Source organism: Gorilla gorilla, chromosome 1 (genome assembly GCF_029281585.2).
Source record: "Gorilla gorilla gorilla isolate KB3781 chromosome 1, NHGRI_mGorGor1-v2.1_pri, whole genome shotgun sequence".
In the NCBI taxonomy this organism is placed as follows: domain Eukaryota; kingdom Metazoa; phylum Chordata; class Mammalia; order Primates; family Hominidae; genus Gorilla; species Gorilla gorilla.
The window spans coordinates 140238645-140255915 of record NC_073224.2 but is presented as its reverse complement, the minus strand read 5'-3'; the positions used below and the strand labels follow the sequence as shown (position 1 = coordinate 140255915).

Sequence of the window (17271 nt, the reverse complement as noted above, 5' to 3'; positions counted from 1 at the left end):
GTTGACCTGTTTTTCCACATGAGGAGTCCTTTCACCCAGAAGCTTCTTCAACCTTGGACCAGGATCAGTCTCTCTTCTCACGATGTTTCCTCACACCTATTTCACAACTTGTCTCCTTACAGTTCACTTTTTCTATTACATCACTCAGTAGGTCAATCTTGCTAGACTAATGGGGAAGAAGGAAAAGGGGAGTGAAGAAGGATGTTTAAGCCCTCTTTGAAAAAGTACCTTTTCATATTCTTTCCCATAAGGAAAATGCTTCAAATGTCTCACTTCGCTCTCCTTTGCTTTGAAATAGGAGTTTCCAAAGCAGCTTCACACCAATGCCAAAAAAATATCAGTAACGGGCCATTCAGATAGTGACAACAACCCCAAGGAAACATAATTAAGCAAATTTTAAAAATAAAATATACTGGAACTTTTTTATTTCAGGATAAAAGAAAAATACAGGAAGAAATCTCACAGAAGCGTCTGAAAATAGAGGAAGACAAACTAAAGCACCAGCATTTGAAGGTAATTTATGGCTTTAATTTCATTTCAATGATTTTGTATTCAAAAATTCTATTGGTACTCAAATTTCAATAGTAAAAAAGCTTTAGGAAAGAAAAAAATTTCAAGATAGTTTGACTAACATTGTAATAACCATAGGGGAGGCCAACAAGCTAGTAACATTTGCATATGAGATTAATACCTTCTAGCAAACATGTGCAAAGTTGAACACACGGTTTTATTACTTTTATCCTTTATAACTGAGTTTCCCAATTTTCTTGAGCAACCTTGAGAATTCAGCCTTGAGAATTTGGCCCTGCTCGCAGTCTTGCTTAACATCCCTAGGGAGTGGATCCAGCTAGGAAGTGCCTTTTGAAATCAATGAAAGGCCAGTCATTCCCCCAGGGGTGCAGAACAGTGTCTGGCCTGGTCAAGGATGCTTGTATTTAAAAGTTCAGTGCAATGAGTCCAATGTTGTTTGAGTATGCTTTGGGTTTTTGTTTTATTTTGTTTTGACAGAACATGAGATCATAACCAGAAATAACTTTCCATGTTTAAAATCAGATTTTACATCTTTCACTGGGTGTGGCCATTTTGTAATTAAAGCACATTGAGTTTCAACATTTTATTACTTAGCTTTGTGACGGGATGCAAGCAAATGACAAACAGCAGCTCCTTGTGAAAAGGCCCAAGCAGGAAACTACTTATCTGACAGGGCTGCTATCAATAGATTTAATGAATCCCCTTAATGATACAAAGCTGCACACTCATGGGGTCTACAGATTTAAGTTAAACTTGCTGAATGCAACTGACTTCATTTTTCTAATGGAACAAGTACCTGCCTCTGAAAAGAAACATAATTTAAGATTCCAATTAGCCTCATTCTCTGGATTCTGTTTGCTTCTTTGCTTCTAAACAAGTTGACATTTCCGATGTTTGATGGATAATTTCAAAGCACAGTTAGTCTGCTCCCCTTCCAATATGTCACATTGAATTTACATGAGTAGTATACATAGTCAAGAAATGTAGTGTGTACTCCTAGAAAATCAATGAAATTTAAAAAAAAAAAAGTTCCAAGTTGTTCCAGTGCAATTCAAATGAAGTCAACAGTCAAATCTAGAAAGTTTTTTAGATAGGCCATTTCTCACTCCAAAACCAGAGGTCATTTGCTCTCCTTTCCTCTCTCTGTCTCACACACACACACACACACTTGCACAATTTACACACACACACAATCACACACACAATACACACAATCTGGATCTCCCAATGAACTACTTCCTGCTTCTGAGTAAAATGATAGCTCTCTAGCTATCCTTGAGAATGGGCAATTGCTATTCTTGCAGAATGGGTAGCCACAAAACAGTGGAGCTCACAGTAGAAGAGAAGATTTAAATATCCCCTTAGTTCGTCCTAGAAGTAAGTTTCGCATGAGAAGCCTGACTCACTGAAAGGTCCATTTCTGAAGTAGCACCTCATTCCAGCACTTGCCAAAAACAGTCTGGAAAGTAGTAGATGATCTTCCTTATTGGTTTGCTCTCCAGAACACAGGAGACCTCTCCTGATCCAATCCAATCAAAACATTTATCATGTTTTGGACTGCCATATACAGTTGTGCAGATTGTGTACTGCACAAAGGTACCTGAAATGATGGTGCTAAAATCTTGTCCACATTCCTTTGCCAGTCGTGCACTCTGGTTCAGGGATGCTTATACCTGGAGCAAAAGGTTTCAATTTTCTCTGCACAAAAGTGCTATCCACTTTCCCAAGCTGTTCACTGGACAAAAGGGGTGTGTGTGGCATGGAGCAGGGCTAGGAGTTGGGGGAAATGACACATTGTCCTAATTTGGGAAATTCAAGATTAAATAAACAAGATAAATGATAGTTGTTTTAATTTAAACTACAGTATAAGTATTCTTTAATCTGGGGTGGTCAAGAAGGCACTATTAAAGGTATGGGATTCAAGCTGAGTCTTAACTGATAAGTAGAATTTATATGGATGTATATAGGGCCTTTAGCCAATAAATATTTATTAAGTACATATTATGTACAAGGTATGAAGCTAGACACTAAGAATATAAAACAAGTGAAATTTGGCCTGCGTCCTTAAAATGGTAACTGATACATAAACTCATAATAACAGTTATTCTGTGATAAACACTGTATGGGAGGCATGAACTGCACAGGGCACAGAGAAGAAAGAGTGGCTATTTCAGTAGAGCACATTCTTCCAAGTTTTGCAGAAAATAGTTGTCTATACCAAACAGCAACAAGGCATAATTCCAAAATGGGGTTCAAAATGTGCAAAAGTATTTTTTAAAATAATTCTACAATGTCTTCACCAAATTAAAAAGCTCTGTTGGCCTCTATAGCCTGTCTCTTATTTTCTTCATCCATTCGTCCTAGTCTTCATGACTATCCTCTCCACTTTCCTGATTGCAAACTAGTTCACTATACTTCAGTGATGCACATTAAACAACATAAGCATAAACATTTACAAAGTGTTCCTCCTATATCAGAATACACACATTTCAAAATAGTTGTAGTAACTCACTCTGATATTCTTTAGCTCCTGAACCTGATGATCATTCTCATAATGTGCTAGCAAGGGAATTTCTGGGACATTTTTTACATCTTAATATTCAAACTACTCATAAAGAGATTTTTTTTCTGTATGGATCTTCTTGCCTAGTAATATGATCACAATCTCATGTTACCAGGAGACACAAAATACAGTCAATCTGAAAAATTTTTGATTTCCATGAGTCCGTTCAATTCAATCTATGAAAAACCAATTTATTCCTACTCTACTGTAACTTCTGGGTAGATATAGAAGTGCTCAGGAAAACCTTTTCCTTAAAAAACTGCAGAAAGACCTATCACCTGCATGTCACATATTTTCATTTAGTTCATATGGCTTTCAATTCTGAATTTCATTGTAAAGTACATTTTATTATACTCATTAGCCTCATCTACTAAAGCACAAGTCTAAACTGTGACATAAAAGCAAAATAACTCCTTTGATTACTACAGTATGTATGTGATTGCATCATATATCATTTTGATTGCACATCCAAATTGAATATTTTATATTTAAGTTCAAAGAGTTCTCCACCAGGCATAAATGAAAATTTATGAAGTATGAACAAAGTTTTACAAGACTAAAATTAAAATTATTTCTAACCAGACTAAAAACCAAGAATATAGCCCCAAGTTAACCTAATCACATCACAAGAATGATTCGCTACTCTCTGTAATTCAGCCTCATAAGACCACCCCATCTGAGTGTTTCTTATAGAGCTATGTATGCCATTGGCTGGAACTTTCCTTATAGGTGGTTTGTAAGGAGTAAAACTTACTTCTGTAGGTGTTACTGTCTTCTTTCCTATGCATTAGCTAAAATTCCATTAGATAAAAATAAATTAGAATCAAGGTAAATTATTAAAATGCTGCTATATTCAGAGTTTCTTAGCATCTTTGACCCCAGGAGCTGAATCTTGACCAATGTTAATCATATTTACTGGGTCTGCAGGAAAACATTTTTGCAAACAGCTAAACAGCTATAATCAATGGTTAAGATAACACTGGGGTAAAGAATCTCTGGCCACAGAGTGGAGTAATACAAATTGCTCTTATGGTGTATATCGTCCACATGCAATTGCTTAAGATTCTGAAAAGGCCAATACAAATGTGATGATCTGGGGTGAAGCTGTTATTTACTAAATCTAGTGGTTTTCAAACCATGTTCTGTGTATCCATAAGCTTTCAGGCCCCCTCACTGCTTCAATTAGAGCAGTCCAGAATTCATCTGTTTTCCAAACTATAGTTCCATATAACATTTGTTTGTAATGTTATAAGTTATAATGTTATATTGGTTTTTTTTTAAAGAAAAAAAGATTTAAAAGTCATTGCCTCAGTAAAAAATAATCATCCTTTGGTAATTATCTATCACAACTAAGCTTAATTTTAAATGTTTTTTTAATTCAGAGATACTTGTATCTCAGTGGTATTTATTCTAGCATCCTTAACAACACACACACAAACACACAAAGTTATTCTTACTTACTCTCATTTAAATTTCAATATAAGAGAAAGAAGTCCCAGAAAATAAAGTTCCCATTCTCTCCTCACGGATTTTAAATATAGTGAATCCCCAATGAATAATTAACAATGAATAACTGAACAAATAATTGATAGGGCAGATTGGATACATAATGAGAGCCCTTTTATTCCAGGAGAAAAAGAGAACCTTGAGCTCCTTGAAAATAACATGACCATACATCTGGCGCTTCCCACTTGAGATGTAGACTACATGCTAATTAAAGCCCATCCAAAATTTACAGGTCTTTTTCATTTGTTTTAAGTCTTCTTAGGTCTTTAAACTCCAGGTCCAGGCGTTTAATTTCCTCATGCAAATTCAAGAGGAGTTTTTGTTTTTTCCATCTGGTGAAACGTAATTTTTTGTGTGTTGTTAAAGTTGACAAAAACTCACCAACGTTTAGACAGATCAGTAAATTTTGCCCTTAAGAATGTCTATAACCAGGGAGATTCTGAGAAGAAAGAAGGGGAGCTAAGTAGGCAAAACAATAAACAGCTGCCACACAGCCTAAGAATAACACTGAATATGTTTAAGTTACAACAGCAACCTTCTGTTTTGCCCACCATTCCAATTAATCCCACTAAAGATTTTTTTAAAGCAGTCATTGCATGCTCTCACCAGGGGGAATGTCAAAATAGCTTCAAGAAGCTTTTGACTTTGTTTAGGACACAAGATATATACCCATCAATAACAGATGACACTAAAGACATCATATTATGAGGTCCCATTATGACTGTGATAAACACACAGTATGGCATGGTTCTGAAGACAGAAAGTGAGGGTCAGGATGGGGCTGCCAGGAGAATGGGGGCCAGGGATCTTCATGCCAAAGGAGAGACCCAAACTAAACCTTGAAGTATAAATGGGATTTAGATGCATAAAACCTGGCTTTGAATAGAGTCAAGAAGGTTACAATGAAAGAAAATACCAGATTTATTCAGGCAAGGCACTGAGAGAAAATAATTCCTCTTTAACGTGTCACCTATTGAAATTCATAAGATTTGAAAGCAGTAAGAGATTTTGGAAATTATTGACCAATATAAGAACATATCTTTATGTTTCCTGACATCAGAAAAAAGCCTTGAGGGAGAAATGGCTTCTAGATGGAATCAGCAGCGGAAAAGAACAGGAAGAGATGAAGAAGCAAAATCAACAAGACCAGCACCAGATCCAGGTTCTAGAACAAAGTATCCTCAGGTATGGCCCTCACTGAGATACTCCACAACTACCTTTATTTTGACTTTATCCCATGTTGTGCATAGACATGCCATTCTCACTTTCAGGGACATAATCAAATCTTCCATTTGAATTTCTTTCTTTTTTTTTTTTTAAGGCATGCTTTCACACTGTCACCCAGGCTGGAGTGCAGTGGCATGATCTCGGCTCACGGCAACTTCCACTCCCAGGGCTCAAGCAATTCTCCAGCCTCAGCCTCCTGAGTAGCTAGGATGATGGGCACCCACAACCAATGCTCGGCTAATTTTTGTATTTTTGTAGAGACAGGGTTTCACCATGTTGCCCAGGCTGGTCTAGAACTCCTGAGCTCAAAGTGATGCACCTGCCTCGGCCTCCCGATGTACAGGTGTGAGCCACCACGGTCAGCCTTCCATATGAATTTCTAAAAAAGGGATTACAGGTGTCAGCCACCGCGGTCAGCCTTCCATATGAATTTCTAAAAAAGACTAGGGAAACACACCAAAAGGCCACAGTAGAAATTTTACTATAAGTATCACCTGAGTATAGCAACACTAGATTTATTTTTAAGTGCATATTGATGACTTACTCATACCTCTCTGAGCCTATTTCCTGCAGAATGGTAGTAACAATGCCTACCTTTTAAAAAATACATGCGCTAAACTACCAGCACCTACCTAGCACATGGTAGGTACACAAACAACAGTCCTTCTTCACAGCCCCAGCCCCTACTCTCACCTTAGGACAGGTGACAAGTCTACAGGTGTGTTTACCTGGTCCTTCCATCATATTTCTCTCAGGCACCCCCCCCCCACCCCGGTCACAACCATGATATTGGAAAGAAGGTTCTATAGGAATACTCTACTCACAGTTTCCCTCTTCTAGTTCTTTGATGATTTGGTCACAGGCGTTCACTTCATTTCTCAACATCCTTTCCTGCTTATTTTGTGAGATCAGTACAGTCAGGCAACTGCTGGTGTAAGAAGTAATGTTCTAAAATTATCTTGGCTTGAAATAAGGTGATGGACATGAAAAAACTGGAAAGCTCAAATGTAAGATGGGATTATTAGTATTATCACATGCAAAAAAGCACAAAAGAAACAGATACGGGAAAGGCCAGAATCATTTTCTAACCTACACAGGGAAAACATTTAAAAGATGGAATTTCTTGTGTTATAATCATGACAACAAATTAAAGTCTACCCATCTTTGAATATAGACGACTTTCAAAACCTCATTTGCTTTAATGTATTGCCTTTAGTGAGGACTATAGAAAAGATCTGAAACACAAAAGTATTTGGTATCTGTGCTACGACCGCATTTTGTCCATACTCACTGCACTATACAAACAGATCTCATTAGGCTTAAAACTGACAACATGAAAAAAGGCTTCCTCTCTTCAAATGATTTCCATTTTACTTGATTAATTGCATACACTTGTATATTTAATAGCTAAAATAACTGACTGCTCATCCTTATCTAGATGTTTTTGAAATTAACAATTCTTAAAAGGTTATGTAATTGAAATGTTTGCATTTATAAACCCCTCAGTTATTTACTCAAAGATTTGAAGTGCTTCTAAATAGTGGATAATAAATACTTTAAAAATAACCCAATAAATCAACTCTATAGTTTGGAAAACTCAATTCTTATCAAGGCATCCCTTAGCAAGACTTTCTCACCAAGATCCCGGCATAAGTGGGTGATTACTTTCTTTATTCCTCCACACAGAACCCTTATCTCTGAAGGAGTCCTGAACTTAATCCCCGTAAACCTTTCCCACTGCACAGACACCTACTTGCTTCCCCTCAAAACCTCCTTTTAGAGTCTTTCCACACACTGAACACCTACAACTTTCTCTGCATCTGATGATAATTGAAGTGGCTACATATACTCAAACTCCATTAACAGGCTTGGGCAGCATTCTGAGTAATCCGAGTATTAACCAGGACTCTACTGATTGCTTTTAGGCCTTGCCTGAATGCTCTGAGAAGCACATGAGCTCCCAGAAGTATTGATAGTGGCTTGTCTAGTTAGAGCTCCTTCCTAACCAAAAATTAAAAAGGAGAAGGAGGAGGGTGAGGAAGAGAGAGATATATTTAATAAGCCATAGTATACAGCAGGCACTTTACATATATTGTCCCATTTAATCTTCATAACCTGGTGAGGGTAGTTATTATTACCTTCACTTCTTTCAGAGAAGTTAAGGAATTCACACAACTAGGAAGTGGGAGGTCAGGGACTGACGCATTTGACTACTCCACAGTGCCTGTGAAATGATGGCACACAGCAGCCTCTGTGGACTGAAAAGGTATTCTCTCTTATAGAAAATCTTTGAAGTGTGTTCTGTCCCTTTGCTCTCCTTTCTCCAAAATCTCCAACCACACTTAGGGTCTCCTTCTATGTCCCCCTATTCTCTTTGGTAAATTACTGATTACATGTTTGTTTATTACCCAATTTCTCGCATCTCACTACAACTTTTAGATCTTCATGATGCTATGAATCCATCAATACTCCTTTGTGAACACCAAATGAGTTTAGTCCTTAAATATAAGTAATAATAACAGTAATGGTTCATTTTTAAAGGAACTTGTATAATTTACAAAGCACTTGAACTTACATTAAGTCATTGAAAACAACAATCCTAGAAAGAAAGTGCCAACACCTCCATTTCACAGATGAGGAAATAGGCGCAGAGAAAGAAAGTGACTTAATTAAGGCCACAGAGTCAGTAAAGGGTAGACTTAGATCTCAAAGCAAGCCAGGTTCAGTGCTCTCCAGCTGAAAAATGAAGAGAGCTGTAAATGCAAATGCTCTAGAAATAGTAAAACACCTAACACAGACAAGTATCTCTAATAATCAGCAAACTGCTTTGTTTAAGGAATGATCCTAAAAAGATGTATTTGCAAAAAAAAAAATAGTAAAGAATTTGTTTTCTTGTGACCTATAGAGGCAGGTTTATCTGGTTAAAAATATAAAAGCAACAGAATGTTCCAAAGCAACACACAGAGAAAAAATATCTATGCCTTGTCTGTATTAAGCAACCTCCCCTACTGCCCAGCATTATAAAAATCACATTGCCAAAGCAGCTTTACCTGATAATGGAACATTTTCTTCTCAGATGTTTGTAAAGCTGCTAAAAAAAAAAAAAAAAAAAAACAAATCAGGTGCATGTTTTTAAATTCAATCTTTCTCCTAAACAAGTACCCACAGTGCTTGAGAAGCTCTTATTACCAGCTAAATCAGTACAATTTCCTGTTAGCACTGAGTAGCAATGGAGCCAACTGATGAATTTGAACTAGGGAGAGCCACTCACAATCCCTAAGCAGGGAAAGTAACTCAAACTCTGAATGTGATTTATCACTTGACTTACGTGCCTGCTCGAGGGTGACATTTGCCACTCTGCCAGACCCCCTCAGCTAGAGGATAAGATTTTAACGGGAACATCAAAGTAGAAATATTGCTATTACCGTGGAGTCCATAGCAGGGCCAGACTTTGCCCATGAACCTTTCTTTCTTTCTACTTCTAAGGCGTTGTAAGATGAACTGAAACAGCGTTGCCTCTGGCATTCAAATCCCTCTTCTGCTGACATAGTACACAGGCTTGGCCATGTTCTTTCATTTCTTTGAGCCTCAGTTTCCTTGCCTGTAATGTGAGACAGTTATAGCCACTTCACAGGACTGCTGTGAATACAGAGTGCCTGACACATGGAGGTGTACAAAAAATATTAAATACTAGTCCTTACTAAAAGGTGAAATTAGAAGAACAACACCGCATGGATCTTTATCCAGGTATTTTTATTTTTTGGCCAAGTTCTCTCCTTTCTTTATGCTAGTACAAAGAGTGTTTTTCTTGGAGTAAACTGAGAATACCAACCGATGAGGATTCTTTCCATTTGGAAATAATCTATGATTTTTTTTTATGGCTTAAAGGCTAGAATGCTACCATAGAGGTTAATTTTTGTGGAACATTTGCTGTGGACCAGGCATTGTGCTAAACACTTCATGTATATTATTTCATTGAGTTCTCACAACTACCCTATTAGGTAGGTAACATTTAACAGATGAGAAAAATTGACACTTACAGAGGCTAACTCACCCTAAGTCATACAGCAAAACGTAAAGAGCCAGGATTTAAAACCTAATTAAAAGTCCTAATCATAAAAATAAAATTGCGCCTCAGATCCTGCAGAAATTTTTTACAAATGTTAAATTCTGTAAACTCTATACTTTTATAGCATTTTTAAGTTTCCAATCTATGCTACAATTTCACTTTTATGTGTACCACTTTATGTAGATATTTACCTGAATATTTAACATATTAAAGATATTCAGAGGGTACCCTGACTCACACATAACCTTTAAGTAAAGCATATCTGCTTATTCATCCTGTCGTTGTCTCCTCCAAGGAGAGGCAACATTTCAGAAAATAAGTGGGTTTCCATGGTTTCATCTCTGAGTTACATTCTTAGGTTTGGAACAATATTGTGGAGTATTTTGCCTGGTGCCCTGATTAATACCTTAGGAGGAAATGTTCCCAGGGGAAGCCTATGTTGAACATCTCCTTCTGAATCACTTCGCTTAAATAGAGTTTCAATTTTTCTCCCAAATGAGCCCTGCGCTTACTGCGACCACTGAACCATTTACTGACTGATTGTAGGCACAGGTGCACTGATTTTTCAGTCCAAATATCCATGTGCACAAATTTATACCTGGTTTAGAAATCTTGTCCTAACACTTTCCTTGCTCTCCTCTATCCAATAGCCCACACCCAAAATGACACCCCCAGTAAGTCTCCATAGGAGGTATGCCCCCAGCAACTTGTTCACATCCTGGGTTCTTCTTTCCTATCCAGCTGCCCTGCAGTTGTCCATGACCTCCCTTAGCCAAACTGCCCTGTGCCAAGCTCCCGGCCAGACACTCTACTTCTTGAACTGTGTCCAAAGACCTCTGACTTTAATTGGAGCACACAGAGCGCCTGACAGAAATGTCATAAGCGTGAAATGTAAAAGGTTAACTGCCGAGGAGAATGATGCAAATACACTGCATTCCCTTTGGGAAGGATAAGCTACTTATGATTAAATGTTCTCTAGCACGGATTTTTTTTTTAATACTCCAAAGTGCCCTTCTGACCTTCTGCCTTCTTTTAATGAACTTTCATTTGTCCCCCAAATAGTTAGAAACCGCCTTCCACAGATGATACAAATGGGCAAAGGTGTACGTGAAGCCTTGGATGTCTGTGTGACTACGTGTCATGAGAAAAGCCAAGTGGGCTGGCACAGAAGCTATAGCCATATCCCACATAACTTAAGGAAAATTCCTCCACAAAAGGAGCTGAAACCCAAGAAAATGCATTCTGCTCAATATCATGTAAAGCAATAATTTACTCAATTAACTAAAAAGAGAGCAGGCAAAATTCAATTCAAAAGGGAACCCAAAACATTGATGTAGAAATATAAAAGTTAAATTTTTTTGTTACTGGTTATCATTTATCAAAGTTTAGCTCACTATTATTTCCATCCAAGTTTAACCCCTACTTAATGCTTTTAACTACCTGAGCAGGTCAATTGTACCTTAATGAAACTAATGCTTCATCAAACACGGGTGAGATATGCTACGTGAAAAATACTACATTCTAGATGTTTCTGCCTTCCTACCCTAACCCGTATCTAATACCACATAGCAGAGAGATAGACAAGCTGCTCTTTTATGACAACATAAGAAAAAAAAAAGAGGTGAAAAAAAATTCTACCATTTGTTTCTTATTAAATTTGCTGTTGCCTAGAGACACTCAAGAAATTATTCTAAGGTAATTACATGAGTCAAAATCGTTCCAAGCATGTTTTTCACTCTCCGTATTTGACTAATTGGTTTACCAGATTTGTAATAGTTCATCTGTTGTTGTTTTCAATTTCCCAGATAGTCTGATTATTTTTAATTCAGGAGCTTCACTTTTAACAAAAAAAAGCCAAGTAAACCAAACTTAAAAGCAAAAAAGGGAAGAAGTCTACCCACTCCAACCCACCAAAACACACACATACAAGCCCCTAGTACAACGCCTAGCACATAGTAGGAACACCTGTGAATACATAGCTTAATAAGTGAATTAATGAGTAAAATAGATGATGTATAGATGAATGTTAGTACTTAAAAATACTACCTTTCTAAGAGGACCAGCTAAAGAAGCCTAGATAATGACTTGAACATTAATGAACTGAAAAGGAAAGCCTTGAAACTCTTTTAAAAATAAAAAAAGAATAAACATCCAGCTATTTTGAGTCAAGGGCAAAGTTAAATGGTAGTACTGCCCTGGTTTTTGAAACAATTATCAATGGCATGTTTTAACATCTCACCAGCACTTTGTTTACTTTCTCTCCATGTTCCCTTCCTCCATATGCCCTTTTATTTCCTTATCCCGACCTTTCAGCATTCATTCTTGCTCATACCTGCCAATCTCATCTATATGTTAGTAGAAATAAAGATTAAATGGTTACTGGCCCCCACCATGATAAGCTGAAAAGTAGATTGCAGTAACCTCTGAGGGTCCTCCCTCCACTCCACTTCAATTTATTTAACAACAGCTGCTCTTTATGGAGCACTATTCTGAGAATGACAATTCTCTGAGGGAAGTCTAATTAGCCTCATTTTGTACATAAGGACACTAAATCATAGAAAGCTATAAATCTGGCAACAGTCATGCCAGGAGTCACACGTAGGTCTTTCTGACTCCAGACCCTTCCCACCAGACCTCACACTGCTTATTCTTGATTCATTCCATGAACATTATTGAGAACTTGCCATATGTAAGTCTTTGAGTCTTACAGAGAAGATTCCATATAAACTCCCACCCAAAAAAAAAAAATTGTGTTTTTCTCTCTTTAAATCCCTTAACTTTTCAAAATGCATTTACATTTATTATCTCACTTCAAATGGTATTCAGTGCCTTGAAATACAAATATGACACCATTAGCAGAGTTGTCATAGATCTTTGGCTGTGCTGACATGAGTAAAGACAAAACAAAGGAGCAACTGAACAATCCAGAAAGTGGGAGGTGAATTAGTTTCAGTGACCCGTTCTTCAAGCCTTGGTCATAAAGGAAGAATGTTCAAGAGCAGCGAGTCACTGTAATAGAGAAAGGATCTGTGCTGCCTGCCACCAGGCCTAGACTTCTCCATTCTGCAGGAGAGTTTCCCGTGACTAATTTTACCAGCTCAAAAAACTTCCACACCCACCCCCTTGCGATGCATCTTTTGTCTGCCATAAGGCAAATGTCACTTCGTCCATTTAGACCACCCAAGGTTATCTGATTCTTGTTGGTTATTCTATGTTTTATTAGGATTGGAATTTATATTTGTTGATCTTCAAACAATAGAGTCCTGTTCCTTGGTATCAAATATGAACAGTTAACATCAAGAAACAAAGCAAAAATGAAGTGGATAAAAAATAGAAAATATAGTGACTGCTCTATAATATAGTCAGGGATAAATGTTAAGGGTTACCAAGGCACAAAGCCAGGAATTATTTCTGAAAGGAAAGAGTCACTATCTACATCACTGAATACTTTTTGCCATTTCACTATATAATTACAAGTAGTTTATTCATAGAAATGTTTTTCTCTACAATTTATTTTTAGGAAAAGAAAAGAGGCTTACCAGAATCATGGATAAGTATATCTTCAGTTAACTTGCCATGTCCTGGCCACAACAGTAGTTGATGGTCACTTGGGAAACTCATGACAGCTGGGTACAAGTCAAATTATTACAATTATTTCACTCCTATTAAATGTTTGGCATGTACTACAAGGTCCTCTACAAGCCCTAATTTAAAAACACACACACCTAGTTTCTGTCCCACCAGAGCAGTTGAGAAGCCCATAACAAACCAATCCTTCATATCACATCAACCTTGAGACTATATGTTTATTTGCATTCATTTGAAAATGACATTTGTTTAATAACTTGTGCATGATAGTGGCTGATTCTCTGAAAACCAGTTTGGTTTCTTATTTTTCATGGCAAATGAAACCCTCAATTTGCAAAATATTGTTCTGATTAAGAGGGTTTGCTTTTCTACTAAATCACTCTCTTCTAACGTTGCATGCCTACACAGCAGTTTCAAATCAGGATACTATCATCTGCCCATAAGATAATTATTAATATTTGCAAAGTTATATTAGGAGATGAGATTCACCCATGCAAAAGCTATTCACATATAATCAATTAGTCAGCTTTCTAAACATCTGCTCTGTTCCCAACCATCAGAGCAAACTAATGCTTGTTTTAATGTCATTGTTCCCTTGCATCTGCTTCTTGTTATCTTAAAACTGCTGCATTGTATTGTTTGTCCTATTCTTAAATGCTCAGGATTAGAGGCAATAGATCTGACTTGTGGCAAACTTAGTGTTTGCTGTATGCCAAATGCCCTTTAATTCTCTGGCATGCTTACCACTAGCATGTGACAGTTTGCACTAGTAGGCTAGATCTTCCTTATTATACACATGCCCTTTGACAATGGCTGGTTCTAAGGCAGTTCTTCTTCTTCTTCTTTTTTTTTAAGGACACCAGCCATATTGGATAGTTTTTGTTCTCACCTACTGTCTATGCATTGAATTATTCTTCATCTTTTTTGATACGCACTTTTTAAAAATTTTTGTAGATGTAGGGGGTACAAGTGCAGTTTTGTTATATGGATACACTGAATAGTGGTGAAGTCTGGGCTTTTAGTGCAATCATCAGCCAATATGTTCATTGTATCCATTAGGTAATTTCTCATCCCTAATACCCCTCCCACCCTCTCACCCTTCTGAGTCTCCAGTGGCTATTATTCCACTCTATATGTCCATATATGCACATTACTTCACACCCACTTATACGTTAGAACACGTGGTATTTGTCTGTTTCTGAGTTATTTCACTTAAGATAATGATTTTATTTCAGCTTAGTGAAGAAAATATGCCTGATATATAATAGGTCCTTAATAAAGGTTTGTTATATTTTGATGAAATTTATTAAACCCCAACTTTAAAAAGTAAAAAAGAAAAAAAAAGCTCACCTTCTAATATATTACATTACCCTCAACTTTATTAAGAAAATGTAGTTTGGCACTACCATTGGCCAAATTATCTAGAAAGATGAAATATCTTTAACCTCTGACCCATTAGTAGTAATTTATCTGTCTATTACATATGACCAACACACTGCAGTCAAGATAACTAAAGTCAACTGTATGTACTCAATAATAGCCACTGAATTTCCAGAGAGATTATTTTAGATGAGTTATGATTTAAAAAAATAAAAAGACCTTTCATTTTTCACTGCAAACCTTAACCATTCAGTATTAGCCAGCTGTCAACACAAATCATGCCAGATTTGATACATTTTTCAGAAACACATAAATCCTTTAACCACTGAGAGCAAAGACTGATTGATTTTTCTGTTTTTCTAGTTAACAACCTGAAATGCAAGATACTAATGAGTAATTCTGCAAATCAATGAAAAAAATTATGAAAAATCTCATAAAATGTGTCACACTACAATTCATTCCCCATAAAGTTACACAATAGTCAGCATATGGGTTTTGTCACTTTAAAAGGGTCCTCAAGAGCAGTGCCTTAAATGAGATAGAAAGGTTCATTTCTCTCACATACATCAAATCCTAACTGGTAGACATTCAAGCAGAGGAGAGCATCAATGTTACATGAGGTTATCTAGAGGCCCTATTTCTTTCTGTCTTGTTGCTTTGCTACCTCCTAAGGGATGCCCTTGGCTATACAGTCAAAGCCAGCTCACTACCTCATCTGCATTCCACTTCAGGAAGGGAAGATAAATGGAGGACAAGCAGTTCTATTTTAATGGCATGACCTGACAGTTGCAGATGTCAATTCTGCTAATACCCTGTTGGCCAGAATTTACTCACATGGTACCATCTGAATGCCAAGGACACTGGGAAATGTAGTCCATAGCAAGGTAGCCAGGAAGTCGAATAAAACTCAGGGCATTCTATCACTAAAAAGAACAAAAGGAGAATGGACTGGGGATGGGGTGTGGAGAGAGGAAATGACAGGTTGTCAAAAAAGACTAGAATGTTCTTTCTGCTCACATTTACTAAATAGACATCATCCTCATACATATTATTACAACTCTTCCAATCATGCTGGATCACTGTTGAGATTTTCTGTTTAGATCAGTATTTGCAAGGACAAGTGTGTCCCTGAAGCTATATTAGTACCATGCTTGCTAAAGTTGCAGATCAAACACCCAAATGGACCTGCTAGATTTTTGTCTTCCAATGGGGTTGTCACAGGTGGTCCTCCTCTCTCAAGCAAACTAAGAAGAAGAAAAGGGTAAGTCCTTTTTATTATTTTTTTTTTTTTTGAGACAGTCTCACTCTGTCGCCCAGGCTGGAGTGCCGTGGCATGAACTTACTGCGACCTCTGCCTCCCAGATTCAAGCGATTCTCCTGACTCAGCCTCCCAAGTACTGGGATTATAGGTGCGTGCCACCATGCCTAGCTAATTTTTGTATTTTTAGTAGAGACAAGGTTTCACCATGTTGGCCAGGCTGGTCTTGAACTCCTGATCTCAAGTTATCCACTCGCCTCAGCCTCCCAAAGTGCTGGGATTACAGGCGTAAGCCACCACGCCTGGCCCAGTAACTCATCTTTACTAAGGAACTCCTCTACATCAAGCCCTGTTGTAGGGGTTTATGAACAATTACCTCAATTAATTCCTTAAGACAACCTTTAGTGAGTACTATTATTCCCTAAATGAGAAAAAAAGCTTGGAGGGGTTAAATGATTAAGCCAAGTGTATTAGCTTTGAGATGGGTTCATTTTCTGTTTCCATGGGTAGAGCTGTAAAAAGTCTTTTTTTCCCCTGAGAAAGTGGGCTTTCACACAAAAACTCACAAAAATATAGGTAGACCACCAGCTGTTTCCTGTTCTCCCAAGATTTAGTGGGGAAGAAAGGGAAGAGAATCTCTAGGGGAGAATCAAGCTAGAATTGCTCACCACTCTAGGCAGAGTTCAATACTTATCAGAGGCAAAGACATTCTGAGAGCCTGTGAGTCCCAAAAGAAACTGGATCCAGCTGGACATGGTGGCTCACAACTGTAATCCCAGCTTTCAGGGAGGCCAAGGCAAGGTGGGAGGATCTCTTGAGCCCAGGAGTTAAAGACAAGCCTGGGCAATACAGGGATACCTTGTCTCTTAAAAAAAAAAAAAAAAAAAAATCCTTCTTTATCTAGCTTGGGGAATGTTGGGGGTGGGGGTTTGGTCCTAGCACTTCCATCAACCGGCCTCAGAGGCACATCAGTAGTGGCATAACACCTGCTGACTCAGGCTATCCCAGAGAAATAGCCATTGGACCTTCTCTTTAGGTGTAGTCCTGGCTTTTAATAAGAGAGTTTGGGCTACTGAAACGCAAGTAATTCATCAGTCCCTTTAAAGTATAGATAAGAGCCAGTCATAAACTTAATTTCATACCTAGCAT

The 17271-nt window shown here is 37.6% G+C and overlaps 1 protein-coding gene across 2 annotated transcripts in view; it reads left to right on the top strand.

Moving 5' to 3' along the window:
• PALMD (palmdelphin) overlaps positions 1 to 17271 on the top strand; it is a 48283-nt gene that overhangs the window by 16005 nt on the left and 15007 nt on the right. The window contains exons 1-3 of one of the 2 annotated variants that reach the window (XM_055352816.2): positions 439 to 513; positions 5661 to 5785; positions 16164 to 16273. In XM_055352816.2, coding sequence (XP_055208791.2) covers positions 5681 to 5785; positions 16164 to 16273 — 215 coding nt within the window. In that variant the 5' untranslated portion in view covers positions 439 to 513; positions 5661 to 5680. Of the gene's footprint in view, positions 1 to 432; positions 514 to 5660; positions 5786 to 16163; positions 16274 to 17271 lie in introns of those variants that run through there. The other variant, XM_004026188.5, reaches the window with a different exon arrangement.